This window comes from Oncorhynchus clarkii, chromosome 13 (genome assembly GCF_045791955.1).
Source record: "Oncorhynchus clarkii lewisi isolate Uvic-CL-2024 chromosome 13, UVic_Ocla_1.0, whole genome shotgun sequence".
Taxonomy (NCBI): domain Eukaryota; kingdom Metazoa; phylum Chordata; class Actinopteri; order Salmoniformes; family Salmonidae; genus Oncorhynchus; species Oncorhynchus clarkii.
Window position 1 is genome coordinate 49,299,120 of NC_092159.1, and position 19,228 is coordinate 49,318,347.

The 19,228-nt window shown below is 43.4% G+C and overlaps 1 protein-coding gene across 1 annotated transcript in view; it reads right to left on the reverse strand.

Moving 5' to 3' along the window:
- Positions 1–10,930: 10,930 nt before the first annotated feature.
- Positions 10,931–19,228, reverse strand: part of LOC139364962 (forkhead box protein K2-like) — a 35,899-nt gene continuing 27,601 nt past the window's right edge. Inside the window, exons 6-9 of the mRNA XM_071102239.1 lie at positions 17,594–17,790; positions 15,246–15,527; positions 14,842–15,033; positions 10,931–12,811 (exon numbers count right to left, since the gene is read on the reverse strand). Coding sequence (XP_070958340.1) covers positions 12,606–12,811; positions 14,842–15,033; positions 15,246–15,527; positions 17,594–17,790 — 877 coding nt within the window. The 3' untranslated portion in view covers positions 10,931–12,605. The remainder of the gene's footprint in view (positions 12,812–14,841; positions 15,034–15,245; positions 15,528–17,593; positions 17,791–19,228) is intronic.

The window sequence follows — 19,228 nt, forward strand, 5'->3', positions numbered from 1 at the left end:
ATAAATGTTATAGTGTGCCAGCTTTGTTGTCTTCTTCAAATCCTTTTCTCTATTCACAAAGATGTAAGACACCTCAGACTATAGACTGGAGATGATCGTCTGAACTCACTAACCAAGGGACCAGCTGCTGAATAAGATGACCACCAGACTAGGTCTGAACCATGGAGGAATAGGGCCTAGTGTGTCACTGAGGAAAATACAAGTCAAGGACAAGTTTCATTAGTCACATACACCGAATACAACAGGTGTAGCCCTTACCGTGAAATGCTTACTTACAAACCCTAAACCAACAATGCAGTTCAAGAAATAGAGTTAAACAAATATTTACTATATAAACTAAAGTTAAAAAATCCAATCAATCAAAAGGTAACACAAATAATGTACATACTGTACATACTGTAACAATAACGAGGCTATATACGGGAGGTACCGGTACCGAGTCAATGTTCGGGGGTACAGGTTAGTCAAGGTCATTTGTGACTACGCATAGATAAATAAACTGCGAGTAGAAGCAGTGGAAAAACAAAGGGTCAATGTAAATAGTCCGGGTGGCCATTTAAAAACTGATTCAGAACACTGCCCTGTGTGTGGTGGGAGCTCAAGGGCTCTCTAGGGCAGACTGTGAATATCATTAAAATACACTGCTACCCAATGACGAAAGGGGGGCATGAGTGAAAAGGTTTGGGAACCACTGACCTAATGCACTGTAACGTTAATGAACATAATTGCAAAGATGGAAGCAAAGTGCATGGTACAAAGCACAGGTTCTAAGAAGTCCACTCAACACTGTTCACACCAGCTGTTCAGTGCTGTTCATTCACATCCCAGGTTGCAAACATATTGATCCTGATACTTTGCCACATTTTATAATCTACCCACCGTGACTATTGCAAGGTTTTCTGATAAGGCAGAGGGTAACATTATAGAATGGCACCTAGTTGTTTACAGTCAGGCACAGCCAGGTGTGGTCTAAACTCTCCTGCTATAAAAGGTACAGTGATATGATATGGCTTTACTGAGATAAGGACGGGTAGCCCTGGAGACATGATGGCACAAACTCAGGTCCATGCGGCCATGTAACCCTGTGGTAAACACGTCAACTGAGGAATAATAGGACGTTTTCTGTGTGGGAAAAGCCTCTACCTTCTCCATGCAGTGTTCTGAATCATTTCATGGAGGGCATTGATTCTACACTGAATAACATTATAAATTCAACATGCAAGTTACAGATCATGTTAGGAAATCAGTCAACTGAAATACATTCATTAGGCGCTAATCTATGGATTTCACATGACTGGGAATACAGATATGCATCTATTGGTCACAGATTCCTTTAAAAAAAAGGCAGGGGTGTGAATCAGAAAACCAGTCAGTTATCTGGTGTGACCACCATTTGCCTTATGCAGTCCGACACATCTCCTTCACATTAAGTGGATCAGGCTGTTGATTGTGGCCTGTGAAATGTTGTCCCACTCCTCGCCAATGGCTGTGCGAAGTTGCTGGGGGGATTGGAACATGCTGTCATACGAGTCAATCCAGAGCATCCCAAACATGCTCAATGGGTGACATGTCTGGTAAGTATGCAGGCTATGGAAGAACTGGGATACTTTCAGCTTCCAGTAATTGTGTACAGACCATTGCAACATGGGGCCATGCATTATCACGCTGAAACATGAGGTGATGGCGGCGGATGAATGGCACAACAATGGGCCTCAAGATCTCATCACGGTATCTCTGTGCTTTTAAATTGCTATTGATAAAATGCAATTGTGTTCGTTGTCCGTAGCTTATGCCTGCCCATACCATAACCCCACCACCACCATGGGGCACTCTCTTCACAATGTTGACATCAGCAAACCACTCGCCCACACGACACCATATACACTGTCTGCCATCTGCCCCGTGTAGTTGAAACTGGGATTCATCCATGAAGAGCACACTTATTCAGCGTGTCAGTGGACATCGAAGGTGAGCATTTGCCCACTGAAGTCGGTTACGACGCCAAACTGCAAGACCCTGGTGAAGACGGCGAGCATGCAGATGAGCCTCCCTGAGACGGTTTCTGACAGTTTATGCAGACATTGTGTAAACCAATAGTTACATCAGCTGTTCGGGTGGCTGGTCTCAGACGAAGTCAGATGTGGAGGTCCTGGGCTGGCGTGGTTACACGTGGTCTGCATTTGTGAGGCCGGTTGGACAAACGACCACATTTTCTAAAATGACATTGGAGGCGGTTTATGGTAGAGAAATTAGCATTCAATTATCTGGCAACAGGTCTGGTGGACAATCTTGCAGTCCGCATGCCAATTGCCCGCTCCCTCAAAACTTGAGATATCTGTGGACAAAACTGCACATTTTATAGTGACATTTTATTGTCCCCAGCACAAGGTGCATGCTGTTTAATCAGCTTCTTGATATGCCACACCTGTCAGGTGGATGGATTATCTTGGCAAAGGAGAAATGCTCACTAACAGGGATGTAAACAAATTTGTGCACAAAATTTGAGAGAAATAAGCTTTTTGTGCACATGGAACATTTCTGGCATCTTTTATTTCAGCTCATGAAACAGGGGATCAGCACTTTACATGTTGCATTTATATTTTTCTTCAGTATATCTATCTGGCAGATTGTTATCAAGATCATTCACCAACCATTGTTTTTCAAATTCCACCTCATCTACAGTGTGAAACATGGGAGACTAAGAGTGCTACCTTGGCGTTAGCTCCAAGAGGCTGTTGCAGTGTAAAATAGGTCTTACTGTTTCCTTGGGAACAGTAGACAGGCTTTCCATCTGTAAGGCCTGTCAGAAGCAGAGTGGTGGGGGAATAAAACTGATGACCAATTACAACACTGAAGGACGGGTGGCTTTGTGCCTCTCAGACGCCCTGCACAAATGACCCAGCATATAGCCTTTTCAATCACTTTTCAATCACTACTGAAGAATGCAATTCAAACGCATGCAGAGAATTAGACACAAAATATTAACCATTGGAGCTTTTGATGGCTTTTATCATGCACAAGCATATCCAAATATTTCAGTACCACTTTTTCTGAACCACCTGTGCATAATGAATGCTCTATTTTATTCTATCACCTCATGCACACTTGCCATAATAATTCACTGCAACTTATGGCTCCTTGAACCAGCCCATATGAAGGGGATGCAACAACTGCAGTACATTTACCCACAGGTTGAGTTGAACATTACAAAATTCGCTATGAGCGTACGCAACAGTTTATAATGGCATCACACAAAGGTCGCTCATAAAATAGCTACCAATATTTCTCTAGTCTACAGAGGCACAATTTGTCCAGGTAAAACAATAATAAAAAGTACAATGATGACATATTTTGAAAATATTCTAATGAGAGTAGCTACTATACTTGAAAGGTAGCCCAACTAACAACACAAAGACAGTTGTGAAAGCATCCTCCAGTAATTAACCCAGCAGGAAACAGCTCTCACAACAGGAGAGGAGGCAAAATCAGCAATATCTCCCACTGCTCTTTTTAGGTTGTGTGGCTTTATGTAATTCGAACCAGAAGAAATTACAGCTAATGAGATCTGTCATCCCCTACCACCAAACAGTCTTTCATTGTCATTAGAAAAAGCATCCACAAATATCCAACTAAACAGGTATTTTGGTCAGGTTCTTGATTTGAAGTGAAGTACATTCGATCGATCAGGATGCAGGGGCAAGATCTGCAACACTGCTGCCAATCCAAAAAATGACTAGCGGGAACCTCTTGTTAACTTTCTCATAATGTGTCTCTACCTGCATGGTGAGACATTGCTGTCCTCAGTACACCAACACAAGCTTTCACCCACAGCACCTTGCACCTGCAGCACCTGTCAGGAGTCATTTACTCTCAGTCAAAACACCACTTCCTAACCTTGGTATGCACTGTAATGTTCTTATGGTACAGATTCCAGCCTGTTCTTGTGCATGGGCAAACACACTGAGTGTACAAAACATGAAGGACACCTGCTCTTTCCATGACATAGACTGACCAGGTGAATCCAGGTGAAAGCTATGATCTCTTGTTGATGTCACTTGTTAAATCTACTTCAATCAGTGTAGATGAAGTTTAAAGAAGGATTTTTAAGCCTTGAGACAATTGAGACATGCATTGTGTATATGTGCCATTCAGAGGGTGAATGGGCCAGACAAACATTTTAAGTGCCTTTTGAACAGGGTATGGTAGTAGGTGCCAGGCGTACTGGTTTGTGTCAATAACTGCAACTCTGCAACTCAATATTAGGAAAGTGTTCATGTTTTGTACTCAGTGTATTTGTGAATGGGCCAAGACATGGGGTGCTGCTGGTTAGTGGTCAGTGTTGATGTTATGAAAGGGATGTTTCTGGCCACAGGGGACTATGTGTCCCCTCCCTCCGACAGTCCTCTCTGGCTGTTGCCTGTAGTTCTCATGCCGTGGCTAGAGGAGTGGACACAGCCCCTATACTTCTGCCCGACCCAGAGATGAAAGCTCCAGGCCTTTCTGCTGCACACACTCACTGAGGGCTAGGTGTGTGTGTGTGTTGGGGGGGGGGGGGGGGGGGGGGGGGAGTAGTGAGAAAATAAATGGTGGGGAATAGCCATGATTTGGGCATTCTAAACCACTTCTTCACCCATGACACGGTCCTCTTTCTCTCTAAAAGATAACTCATATCTTACAAGGGTTTTGTGTGACATTGGAGTTATTTGAATTATTGCCCTAACAAACGGAGTAGTGATACTTTGAATTGACATGGTTATGGTTCACAAAAGTAAATAAAAACAGGATGTTTTATTGTCACATGTTGTTTTACAGGGTCAAGTATAGTAGTACGGCACCCCTGGAGCAAAGTAGGGGACACTGGGAAACCTTCCACAAAGTAATTATACTGAACAAAAATATAAACGCAGTGTTGGTACCATGTTTCATGAGCTGAAATAAAATATCCCAGAAATGTTCCATATGCACAAAAAGCTTATTTCTCTCAAATGTTATGCACAAATTAGTTTACATCCCTGTTAGTGAGTATTTCTCCTTTGCCAAGGTAATCCATCCCCCTGAGAGATGCGGGATTTCAAGAAGCTGATTAGACAGCACAATTCCTGGAAGGCATCACCTCATGTCACCTCATGTTTCAGCATGTAAATGCACAGCCCATGTCACAATGATCTTTACACAATTCCTGGAAGCTGAAAATGTCCCAGTTCTTCCATGGCCTGAATACTCACCAGACATGTCACCCATTGAGCATGTTTGGGATGCTCTGGATCAATGTGTATGACAGTGTGTTCCAGTTCCTGCCCAAATCCAGATACTGACTGGTTTTCTGATCCACACCCCTACCTTTTTTTAAATGCTATCTGTGACCAACATATGTAAATCTGTATTCCCAGTCATGTGAAATCTATAGGTTAGGGCCTAATGAATTTATTTCAATTGACTGATTTCCTTATATGAACTGTAACTTAGTAACATATTCCAAAAATATTGCAAGAGGTTGTTCTGTGTTTTACACAGTGGTACCTTTACATTTTCAGAGTATTCGTGGTTCCTCACTGTTGTTACTCTGATAGTCACGGACCCAATGCATTCTGGAGCATTACAAAAGCGCTATGACGCATCACAATCAAAACGTTATAAGAGCCTGACTAACGCGGTCTAACATGAAGGCCCATGTGATGCTCATGTGATGTTTTCAGACCGTGATGACCCAGAAGCACTGCTTGACCAACAGCCTTCTAGTAGAGTGCAGGATGCTGCAGAGCGCATGTCAGAACCCAGTCAACCATGCTCTCCATTACCGAGAGAGGACCAGAATGACTCAGCCAGTAAAGCACTACAATGTGGACTCAAGTCAAAACATGGTAACAAACCTCCTCATACTTCACATTTCTAGTTTAAAGGGCTCCACTATAACATGGCTGGTCTAATACTAAGTATACACTCAATACATTACTCAAGGCCCTTAGGCTCATTGAGGGATGGTCATTGAGTTCTCTTAGTGTCCATCTCTGGGTGTTGTGAGGGCGTATTTAAGCTCAGAGATGTACGCAATCCTGCATCTAGGGCTTTAGGATTCTGTCCAGGTCAGTTGGAGAGCCGCCTTTTTACCCAGGGCCCGTAAGACAAGATCAGCGAGAGCCATCTACTCTAATCTCCAAACCGGTTTCTGGCAGGGTGCTTCAGAGGGCTTGATGACCAAGCACACCCACACAAACTCCCCATCTCTCCACAGCATCTCTACCCACTCACCGATCTCTCTCTCTTTCTCATGGGTGAAAAACATGTATCGAGGATCTAAATACAATTTTGAGATTAGGCTGAGATACATGTTCTTGGCACTTTCACTGTGGGTGATGTGTTCTAAGCACGGTCTATATGCTGTCATTCGGGTGTATGTGAGTGTGTGTGCACGGGTTTGAGAAAGACAGAGTGCACACAGCATAATAGATATTGTGAATCTCTGCACATGGATGTAGGTCAGATAGGCGTTTGTGTACCTTGCTCTGCACTGCCACCATGTGGTACAAGGAGGAACTGCAGGCCGATAGACCCTGTGCTGTGAGGTTGCCCTCAAATCAGAGAAAGTTGACTTTCTCTAATGACAAGACCAAACAAAAAAATTAATTGCCAGGTGCCAAAACCAGTTAGCATGAACTTATCCTCATAATAGCTTAAATCATATATGTAATGTAATCTCAACAACATCCATTTGAACTACCAACCAGTCTTGACCAGTTGGTTCTCTGATCTTGGAGCTCTCTGAATGCCGTCTCTCGCTGTGAATTCCAGAGAATTACATGGCGCTCACAAAAGGGATTATTGTTCTGCATTTGTTACTTCACAACAAGAACCCCAAGTGAATAATTGTATTGTATTTTAAAATAGCAGGATCACAATGAAAACTCCATGAAGCTGATAGATGTGTTTGGAATGGTAGAAGCACTAACAGTACATCGTTAGTCTGAACACGGGATGTGATTATTTGTTTAATTAATCCTATCACACTTTGTTCATAACCATTGTGCATAACATGAAATTGACTAGAAATCCACAGAGCTGTTTATTATGGAGCAGGATGAGAAGGTATCAGAGGATTGGAACCTTAACATAGTTACATTCTTAGAGAAAATGGCAGACACAAGAGAACCATTTACATGTTTCTTTTCCTGGTCAAAGCCATGTGTCAGTCAGGCTTAAAATGGTTGTTGGTCCCAGTGATCTTTGCCATTTACTGGCTAACTTGTTCTGAAATAAATGCTCACATGTATGTTGGCTTTTTCAGGAAATGTTTGCTCTCTTTTTGGGCAGACACACGAAAATATGTTAATAATATCCATATAAATAAATCTGACTTCCAGGATCTATTTTTCAGACGAATTCCCTCCATCAATCAAATCCCATATCCATCCTCCAACTAAAATGACAGTGGATCACAGGTTCAACAAAGCAGTTGCTCCAAGCTCCTGGTTTCTATGGAAACGCCACCTACACAGCCAGCTGAAGCAACAGAGATGTGTTCATTAAGCTGTAACTCTGTTGCTTTGAATGCCCTTGGTTCCCACCTGTCTCTGCACTGACTGTGTTTACCAACACCACCAACCTATAATGCTAATTAAAAAAGGAGCACTATACAGTAGATGATTATCACCATGGGCAATAATATACAGACTATTACACCTGATTGGATTTCAGTTGAATTACTGGGGCAGCTCTGTGTCAAAGACATTCATAACTGCACTCCCCCTTTTGCATATTTCTGAATTCTCTCTTTCCTTAGGAGGCAGAACCAGAGGGTGTGATCTCTGGTCTGGTGCTCATGCTCATTAAACAACCTAGCAAAACTAGGATAGGCCTATGGTATAACATTTGTTCTGACATAAAATGATCAAGTAACTTTGTGTCAATCCTTTCTTGAAAAGAGATACTACTCTTCTTAAAAATATATATTTTATGGAGTTATCAAAATGTTAATTTATTGGTTTATTCAGATCCCAATCATCTTTTGCCAAAGCAGCAGCTATTCGTCCTGGGGTCCACACCTAGTTACTTAGAGCTTAGGGGTATCAGGCCTATTCTGTCAGGCCTATTCTGTCAGGCCTATTCTGGCTTCTGGCAGGCCTATTCTGGCTTCTGGCAGGCCTATTCTGGCTTCTGGCAGGCCTTGTTTGCATTACCTGAAATGAAACCACTGACGTACAACTGGACATCAAGAAATGCAACTCCCAACACAACAGACATTACCCTTCTAAAATAATTGGGTCACATTTGATAAGACACAACATTCCAGGTTTGTGAAATGCAGATTATCCTCTTTTTCATTGAATTATCAGTGACCTTTAAGGTTATGAGTCCCAAAAAGACCAAACCGACTTGTTTTGTTCTGAGCTCTCAGTAGACTGTTTACAAAAGAGAAGTTTTGCATCACAAGGACATATCATTTCATTAGTTCGTAAACAGCATCTGTTAACACTGCCTACTAAATTACAAGTGTTACAGGTGAGGAAACACTGCAGTCCCAGCAGCCTAAACGATCACAGTCACATTCTTGTTACAGCAACAAGCAATCTTTTTTTACAGCAATGAGTGCTTTTACCAGTTGGTAGTAAGAACATGAAGCCCATATCTTCATGTTGTTTTTGACCACTGCTTCTTCAAGACAAACAATTTTTTTTGAGAGCTAATCATTTGAGATTAGTAGTGCTATTTGTGGGAAAACGTGAGTAGCTAATAGAGGTTCACTCACATCGTTGAACCAATTATTCCTTTCAGTGTGTTTCACCATAAATAAGTTCAGTAGTGTTAGCCTGAGTGCCCGTCGGTTTGTGCTCTTACCAACTACATTGCTGACATTGTAAAGCCAAAGTTTGGCATGACAATTATTGACGAGTTGGCATGATAGCACAAAAAGACTGGCATTCAGGCTATAGTAGTGTAATGTAAACAGCAACAGTCTTCTAGAATCCCTGTGGTGTTCTATGTAGAATCATCCATAGATTCATCTCCATTTGTCTCTGTTTTATCATGCAAATCAGTCTTAGCATGAGGTCACTAATAAGAGTGTTGCAAAGATGGCTGTCCTTCTGGAAGGTTCTCCCATCTCCACAGACGAACTCTGGAGCTCTGTCAGTGACCATCGAGTGACCAAGGCCCTCCTCCCGATTGCTCAGTTTAACCAGGCGGCCGGCTCTGGGAAGAGTGTTGGTGGTTCAAAACGTCTTCCATTTAAGAATGATGGAGGCCAATGTGTTCTTGAACACCTTCAATGCTGCAGAAATGTTTTGGTACCCTTCCCCAGATCTGTACCTGGACACAATCCTGTCTCGAGCCTCTACGGACAATTCCTTCAACCTCATGGCTTGGTTTTTGCTCTGACATGCACTGTCAACTGTGGGACCTTACATAGACAGGTGTGTGTCTTTCCAATTCATGTCCTATCAATTGAATTTACTGCAGGTGGACTCAAGTCAAGTTGTAGAAACATCAACGACTATCAAAAAACAGTATCCACCTGAGCTCAATTTTGATTGCCATGACAAAAGGTCTGAATACTTAAGTAAATAAGGGGTCGTTTTTGGCTTTGTCATTATGGGGTAGTGTGTGTAGATTGATGAGGGGGATTTATTTTTTATTTTTTTAAATAGCTTTGCTATTAGGATGAAAGACAAGCATTGAGTTTCATTTAGCATGCGTGTCATGACTGCATTAATTGTTGCTTGTGAAGTCATACAAATCTGACACGAGCATTCTAGGGGTATGCCCAATCAGAAAGAAAGTAAAGCTAAACTGAATCTCACACACACGCAATACCAAGCAGGAATTCTAACAAACCCTGGCTATGACAATGCAACAATGTCATGCCAAATAGAGTATGACAGAATCATACTAATGAGTGAAGCATTTTAGTCCAGCATGCAAATGCTGCTTGTTTTACATGTCACAGGTGATGATATACACAGTGTACATATCATTAGGAACATCTGCTCCTTCCACTACAGACTGACCAGGGGAATCCAGATGAAAGCTACAATTCATTAATTGATGTCACTTGTCATCTACTTCAAATCAGTGTAGATGAGGGGGGGGGGGGGGGGGGGGGGGGTTTACAGGTTAAATAAGATTTTTTAAGCCTGGAGTCAATTGTGACAGATTGTGTATGTGTGCCATTGAGGGTGAATGGGCAAGACAAAATAATTAGTGCCTTAGAACAGGTTATGGTAGTAAGTGCAAGGTGCACCGGTTTGTCAAGAACTGCAACGTTGCTGGGTTTTTTTATGCTCAATATCCCATGTGTATCAAGAATAGTCCACCACCAAAAGGACATCCAGCTAACTTGGCAACTGTGGGAAGCATTGGAGTCAACATGGGCCAAATCAAATCAAATTGTATTGGTCACATACACATTTAGCAGATGTTATTGCGGGTGTAGCGAAATGCTTGTGGAATCCCTGTGCAATGCGTTCGACACCTTGTAGAGTCCACCCCGGACGAATTGAGCCTGTTCTGAGAGCAAAGTCCTGAGTGGGGAGGGTTCCGCAACTCAATATTAGGAAGGTGATCTTGTTTTGTGCACAGTGTATGTGATGTGAAGGCAGGTTTGCCTTACCATGCCAATTACTTCCCCGCTGTGGTCAATCGGGGCACTGTCAAAATCCTAATTCACAGAAAGATTAAAGGCTAAAAGGAATGGGTGGCTGTGGTCCGTTAGCAATCACCTGCTGGTTGTTGTTGAACGGCAGCTATTCAACATGTATAATTGAAGGAGGATAATCTGGCCAGAGGCAATAGAATGGTCACACGCTGCTTCTAGGTGCAGTCTGCCATCAGCTGCTCTAGCATGTGGTCTCTGAAACATCTGTGAATTAAATGCGTACTGAGAGCAGAAGATCTGATCACTGTTGTGGTGAAACCATTGGACAAGTAAAATAGAGAGTGAAAGGTTTTAAATTAATTTATATAAAATAAAAAAAATCATTTATCCACTGAAGTGGAACAAATATCCATCACTTGTATCTTCTTTAGTTTGGAACATATACAATCTGAAGACAGACTCGTCAGGTTGTCGGAACAGAATGAAATAATCAAGCAAAGGGTCTGTCCACACCGAAGTCACCACAGCCAAGGATAACGAGAGAAACAAAAAACATTTTACCAAGTGCAGAATTGGTCTGGTTTTAAACAGCTCTTTTCTTCTGTTAAATGTACAGTTAAAGCTAGAATCCTTAGTTGCTACACCCATTTGACTTAAAATGAATGATATATACCCCTCGATTCTTGAATAATAACTTATAAAACGCCTAATGAGCTTAGTTCAACTCTCGTACCCCATCAGAATATAAACTTGTTCTACGCCAATGTTTGTAAACAATGGAAATGTAAAGCACGGTATAGTCTCAAAACATGGTTAAAACCACAATTGTGATATCATGGATAGTCAGTCCTGGCATCCATAGCCCTGTCTGTCAATCTGAGAGTGGTTCCATTTCTCCAGGCCCATCCCTCAGCTTTTGACCAAAAACAGGTGGAGTGACCCCTTTGGTATAGTTTCAACTAAGGATTCAAGCGTTAACGGCTCGGGTACTTTTCTGTAGTCTGTTACATGAAAGTTCGATGAGGAGGCATCTGATCAACTACACATGGAATTAATATGTTTATATCTTACTGGTTATCTGTGCAAGTATGAAAATATGTAAGTGTAGCAAAGCAAATTGATTTGGATATGACAGAACGTGGATGTGACAGGGGGGAAAAACACTCCATTGATAGAATTGTAAAAAGAAACGACACTGAACAGAAAAAAAGTCCACATACAAAGTAACAGCGAGAATGTTGAAGTTCAGGTGGAGTGATTGAAATGTTAGACCCCACTGCTGTAATGCTTTCTTTATTTCAATTATTAGCACTTTTTTTTACCTATATAAATGAAAATACATCCAAAAACAGATCCTATGGTCCACATATGAACAACAAAATACTGCATTTCTACTTACAGCAGCAATAAGGCTAGGTCAGTATATGAAAGGCTAGCTGCCAAAGGTCCAGGAATTGGCTCCGACTGTTTTGATCCCCTTTTCTGAATGCACTCATTGATATTTCATGTCTGCGTCAAATGCTTGTCATGCTGCTAGTTGGTCACCTCATCCAGTCATCCCATGGGTCCGTTGAGTGGTGCCCTTGACTGTGGCCCCCAATCTGCACTGAGGTAGTTGAGACAGAGGTACCGTGCGACCGCCGGGCTAACATGGGCCTCAGTCAAACTGCTCGCTGCAGGTGGTCAAAGTTCAGCTCATCATGTTAAAGGTTAATTGTTGTTAAGGCTTCCTGTGGTCTTGGAGTAGTCGTCATCCTCCTCCTCCGTGGCGATGTCTCACAGGGGTACCTTCAAATTAGAGTTCTTCTTTGTCCTAGTTGTCCTTTTTTCAAATCTCAACTAAATGTTCTCTTCAGTCTTTTTTTAAGGGGTGGTCATATTTTCCAATCCTCTACAATGGTTAAACCAACTGAAAATCTTCTCCTTTTGGCACCTTGGGAGTCAATGGAAGAAGGGGGAAATAAATGGTAGGAAAGGAGAGGGAAAAAAAACAAGACGGTGGTGATGATGCAGAAGACTAGTTGTGGTGGCTGGCTTGGTCATTGGCTGCCGACGAGTCCGTATCTGCTGCGCGGGTGGCGCTGTCCCCTTCCTCTGTTTTGATGCGCTTAGCGTTGGGCTGATCGCTGGCCGCCTGGGCTCCGTTCTGTCGTTTGGTCGGGAGGGAGGCTGAAGCGGAGGCGTGAGTGGCCAGCAAGTGGAGAGGACTCGCAACAGCTGTGGCTGAACATGGGGAGGAAGATGAGGAAAAAAATAGAAATATTTCAGTGCCGGAATTGATGGAATACTCTGCTAAGTAATCTAATGTCTTAGAACATATGCCAATAAAAAGTGTACTTTTCCAAACAGTGTCGGAAACTCCAGCCAGACAGGGATTCATATGGCCCTTCGAGATACACAAACACACTGCAGAGCAGCCCTGACAAGTACGCTGCATGAACTCTAGTTAATTAAACAAACAGGGACTACTCACAACAGTGGTAGACTACAGATGGTCAGAGCAGTGGTAGGCTACAGATGGGGCCAGAGCAGTGGCAGGCTACGGATGGGGCCAGAGCAGTGGCAGGCTACGGATGGGGCCAGAGCAGTGGCAGGCTACGGATGGGGCCAGAGCAGTGGCAGGCTACGGATGGGGCCAGAGCAGTGGCAGGCTACGGATGGGGCCAGAGCAGTGGCAGGCTACGGATGGGGCCAGAGCAGTGGCAGGCTACGGATGGGGCCAGAGCAGAGGCAGGCTACGGATGGGGCCAGAGCAGTGGCAGGCTACGGATGGGGCCAGAGCAGTGGCAGGCTACGGATGGGGCCAGAGCAGTGGCAGGCTACGGATGGGGCCAGAGCAGTGGCAGGCTACGGATGGGGCCAGAGCAGTGGCAGGCTACGGATGGGGCCAGAGCAGTGGCAGGCTACGGATGGGGCCAGAGCAGTGGGGCCAGAGCAGTGGCAGGCTAGGATGGGGCTACGGATGGGGCCAGAGCAGTGGCAGAGCAGTTGTAGACTACGGATGGGGTCAGAGCAGTTGTAGACTACGGATGGGGTCAGAGCAGTTGTAGACTACGGATGGGGTCAGAGCAGTTGTAGACTACGGGTGGGGTCAGAGCAGTTGTAGACTACGGATGGGGTCAGAGCAGTTGTAAACTACGGATGGGGTCAAAGCAGTTGTAAACTACGGATGGGGTCAGAGCAGTGGTAGACTACGGATGGGGTCAGAGCAGTGGTAGACTACGGATGGGGTCAGAGCAGTGGTAGACTACGGATGGGGTCAGAGCAGTGGTAGACTACGGATGGGGTCAGAGCAGTGGTAGACTACAGATGGGGTCAGAGCAGTGGTAGACTACAGATGGGGTCAGAGCAGTTGTAGACTACAGATGGGGTCAGAGCAGTTGTAGACTACAGATGGGGTCAGAGCAGTTGTAGACTACAGATGGGGTCAGAGCAGTGGTAGGCTACGGATGGGGCCAGAGCAGTGGCAGGCTACGGATGGGGCCAGAGCAGTGGCAGGCTACGGATGGGGCCAGAGCAGTGGCAGGCTACGGATGGGGCCAGAGCAGTGGCAGGCTACGGATGGGGCCAGAGCAGTGGCAGGCTACGGATGGGGCCAGAGCAGTTGTAGACTACGGATGGGGTCAGAGCAGTTGTAGACTACGGATGGGGTCAGAGCAGTGGCAGGCTACGGATGGGGCCAGAGCAGTTGCAGGCTACGGATGGGGTCAGAGCAGTTGTAGACTACGGATGGGGCCAGAGCAGTTGTAGACTACGGATGGGGTCAGAGCAGTTGTAGACTACGGATGGGGTCAGAGCAGTTGTAGACTACGGATGGGGTCAGAGCAGTGGTAGACTACGGATGGGGTCAGAGCAGTGGTAGACTACGGATGGGGTCAGAGCAGTGGTAGACTACAGATGGGGTCAGAGCAGTGGTAGACTACAGATGGGGTCAGAGCAGTTGTAGACTACAGATGGGGTCAGAGCAGTTGTAGACTACAGATGGGGTCAGAGCAGTTGTAGACTACAGATGGGGTCAGAGCAGTTGTAGACTACAGATGGGGTCAGAGCAGTGGTAGACTACAGATGGGGTCAGAGCAGTGGTAGACTACAGATGGGGTCAGAGCAGTTGTAGACTACAGATGGGGTCAGAGCAGTTGTAGACTACAGATGGGGTCAGAGCAGTGGTAGACTACAGATGGGGTCAGAGCAGTGGTAGACTACAGATGCGGATAAAGAGCTTTGACAGGATCCATTCTAAGTCAGTGTCTCACCTGCAGCAGCCTGCATTGGCATCAGGTGGGTGCCGTTCTGTGTGATAGTCTTTATGGGGAGCTGGTGCTGGCCCAGGGGCTGCTGCACTAAGGTTAGCGTCTGTAAGGGCGTGGCCGACTGGGTCGTCTGGATGATGCGACTGCCACCGCCTATAGAGGCGTGGGAGATGGTTGGAACAGATTCTACTTTTACTATAGTCAAACATAGAAAAAAAGAAGAGAGATGTCAATGACTTCTAATAACATAACACCAAACGAGCACTACAATAACTGATCAACATGAGATACATTTACTAAGACAACACATATACACAGACACAGATGCTTTGGTCAAGGGTAAAACAGACCTACGTATACCTGGCTGAAACCACACACACTACACCATTCTCCTTCCCTGCCCTCACCTTTGGCCTCTGAGTAGTCTCCGTTCTCCTGGGGCTCAGCCTGGAGGGTGACCATGGTGGGGGTGGCCACTGTGTAGGTGTTGGCGGTGCTGAGCCCGGACACGCTGGTGACAGACATGGCAGGGATCTGGTGGACGACGTGCACCGTCTGCATGACGGGCTGCTGGTTCTGGTTGGTGCTGGTAGTCACAGGTGTGGCCATGGCATAGGTCACCGGCTTTAGGGTCTGAGGTAACTGACGCTGAACCGTGATGAGCACCGGCTGGCTGTTGAGAGGGGAGCCTGGAAAAACAATAGCTTTCTTTAACGGAGGATCCACATGTGACGACTGCACATTTGTACATAGGATTGGAGAAGAGTCTGAATGTTTTATGTCAGTTCCCACTGATAACCTGAATGACCCTAGAAAGTTTTGGAAGGCTATTAAGTCTATGTCTGGTAACAGTAATGTTAATGAATTAACGTCATGTGTTTTGAAGGACTCTGTTGCTGTATATGACAAAACTGAAATGCTGAATTGTGTCAATGAGCACTTTGTATCATCTGGTAGGCTGTTTGATTCAGTGTACTCTGTCTCTGTACAACCCTGTGTGGATGAACCAGTGAGAGCTGATCAAACGTTTAGCTTTTTGCCATTCACAGTGCAGGAGACACATAAAGCCCTGAAATCCTTAGATCAGAGAAAGCCTGCAGGTCCTGATCTTTTGGATCCCTGCTTTTAAATCTGGCAGCTGATTTCATTGCTGAACCACTTACATATCTGTTCAATCTAACCCTGGAATGTAATGAAATTCCGAAAATCAGCATTTGTCCTACCACTTTTAAAAGGGGGGAGATACAACTCTTTTAAATAATTATAGGTCAATCTCAAGCGGTCACCACTGGTGAAAATACTTGAAACCCTTGTGCGTGAACAGCTAAGAGTTTATTATTTACTAACTCTATTTTATCAATGTACCAATCGGGCTTCAGGAAGAAGCATAGCACAATTACAGCAGCCATGAAGGTTTTAAATTATATTACTGAAGCCCTTGACAAAAAACAACATTGTGTTGATCTCTCTAAAGCTTTTGATACAGTTGATCATGCTATATTAAAAAGGCAGAGATTGTCAAGTGTAGGTCTTTCAGAGCATGCAGTTGCATGGTTTTCTAACTATCTGTCGGATAGAACTCAGTGCACTCAATTTGATGGGCTTATGTCTGTTAAATTGTCTGTCTTTAATGGTGTGCCCCAAGGCTCTGTACTTGGTCCTCTCTTATTCACTATTTATATAAATGATTTAGACAAAAATGCCCAAAATGCGCAACTTCATTTTTATGCTGATGATACTGTTATTTACTGTTGTACCTCGTCTCTTACAAAAGATTACCAGAACTTGCAAACTGATTTTTATACTGTTCAACTAACCTTGTGTCAATTGAAGCTTATCCTCAATACTGACAAAACTAAACTAATGGTGTTTTCTAAAGCAAGAAATAGACCTCTGAACCTTTCACCTATCAGGGCAAGGAGATTGAGGTTGTAACCTCTTAGAAATATCTTGGAATTTTAATTGATGACGGCCTCTTTTAAAATTGCATATTCAACAACTTACAAAAAAATTGAAGCTGAAATTGGGATTTTATTTTAGGAATAAGGCCTAGTTTTTCTTTTGAAGCCAGAAGGAGGCTAGTAATCAGCTACATTTATGCCGTTACTAGACTATGGGGATATTTTATATATGAAAGCTTCCGCTCAGCGTTTGAGATCAATTGACACCCTTTTCCATGGCACTTTGAGATTTATTTTAAACTGCAATACCCTTACGCAGCACTGCACTTTGTATACCAGAGTTGGCTGGCCTTCTCTAGTCAATGGTATACTTTTATTTACAAAGCCATTTTTGGTTTAGTACCTTCTTATTTGGGCATTTTTATTGTTCAGAAATGTGGTGGGTACTCTCTTTGTTCGCTGGACTTTATCCTACTAACTGTTACAAATGTCCCAACTGAATTTGGTAAAAGAGCTTTTATGTACTCTGCGCCATCGTCTTGGAATGCCTTACAAGAAGTTGTCCCGATTGGGATTTTTAAATCACTGATGAATGATCTTGAGACTGATTCCCTGACAAATGTTTTTAATTTCCAGTTTTTGATTTTGTTATACTCTTGTGAATTCTATGGTTTTTACTAAATTACTTGTAGCTTTTCATGTTGTGTGTCTGTAATTTTTGTAATGACTTGGTGCTGCCTATCTTGGCCAGGATGCTCTTGAAAAAGAGATTTGAAATCTCAATGAGCCCTTCCTGGTTAAATAAAGGTAAAAAATAAATAAAAAAGTGATTGGACAAAAATGGCGTCTCTCACCTGGTGTACTCTGTGCAAAGCGGGCCTCCTGGATGACAGCTAGTTTGGGCTGGACTGCTGTGGCAGGGGGCGGGGCCGGAGCGGGCTCTGGTTCCATGGGGACAGGGGAACCCTCTCGGGATAGGCTGTCAGGGGTCTGCACCCCACTCGAGTGGGCCGAGAGCACCCCAGAGTGATTAGGGGAGACTGGGGCACTCCTGTAAAAGGGAAAAACAGATTTTTTTTTAAATACCGTAGATTTACATATGCATTGAAATTTACCACCCTAGTCACACTACACCAGAGTCACACTTTCCCAATGGGAATATTATAGTGACCACATATGGCCACAAGGTGATGGCACAAACATGCCAATCTAACAGTAAAGCTGAGGTGTCCAACCTTTTATATCAAGAGAGCTACTTTAAATTATGAAACATATCACAAAATACATTTTTTTTCCCCGAGCTTCAAATACACAGTATTTTCCCAAATTCAGTACCGTTATATTTTTCCTGGTTTGGGATTTCTTATAGTTTTTCACTCAAAATTGCAACCATTCTTAGAGAAACAATGACATGTGATGTTATGAGTACACACCAATACTTAAAATCACATTTGAAGACCATTTTTGGGGGCTGGAAAAAAATACATTTTAATTTGCATGCAATAGCACTTTAATTGAGAATTTTGAGGACTGTGGACTGTGCTGGTCTAGCAATGTTTTTGCTGCTGCATGTCACGACAGAGTTTGCTAAATAAAATAAAAATTAAGAGCCCACCCGATTGATCAAACAATCATGGTTTGGTAAGCATGCTTTGCGGATAACATTTAATTGAGAAGGTTTTGGGGAAAGTATTTTTGTCTCTTAGAGTTGGGCGGTATCCATACTTTCATATTGTCATACCATCTTGATCGCATTCAGGGATATACAGTATTACCGGCTTAGTACACAAGGCCGCACCAAAAAAACAAAACAACTATTGGCCGTCTATTAAGAGAATGGTAACAAAATTTGCACAAGTAATGAAACATTTCCATGGAGGATGCCAACTAAATATGCTAAAGAGTGCAAACTAATATAAATTAATTGCAAAGACATACACAAATAACTTTATGAACTGGATTGCCTAGATAGGAGCTACTGAATGTCATTTTTGGCAAGTTTGGACATTTACAAGCAAATGTAAATGTGAGACATTGTGCAAATGAACAAAGTTTTGAAACATGCTTGTCTGAAGGACGAACACTAATGTGTTTTCTGTGAAGGAAAACTAGTTGCACATCCCTGATCCCTCTATTGAAGCAAAAAAAAACACTTGACTGTCAATACACAGCTGGAACCAACTGCTCACACTTTCTCCCATTGTGCTATTTACAAACAAACTTTTTATTTTACCTTTATTTAACTAGGCAAGTCAGTTAACCTCTCTGCACACGGAACCCGGTAGCGGGATGAAATTCGACAACATTCGGTGATCGCTACATATAGTCATATTAAACATTCATGAAAATACAAGTGTCTCACATGTTTCGAAAGCCTAGAATCTTGTTAATCCAACTGCATTGTCAGATTTTTAAAAGGATTTACTGCGAAAGAATACGATTATCTGAGGATAGAGCCCCATAAAAAACAACTATTTCAACCAGCACAG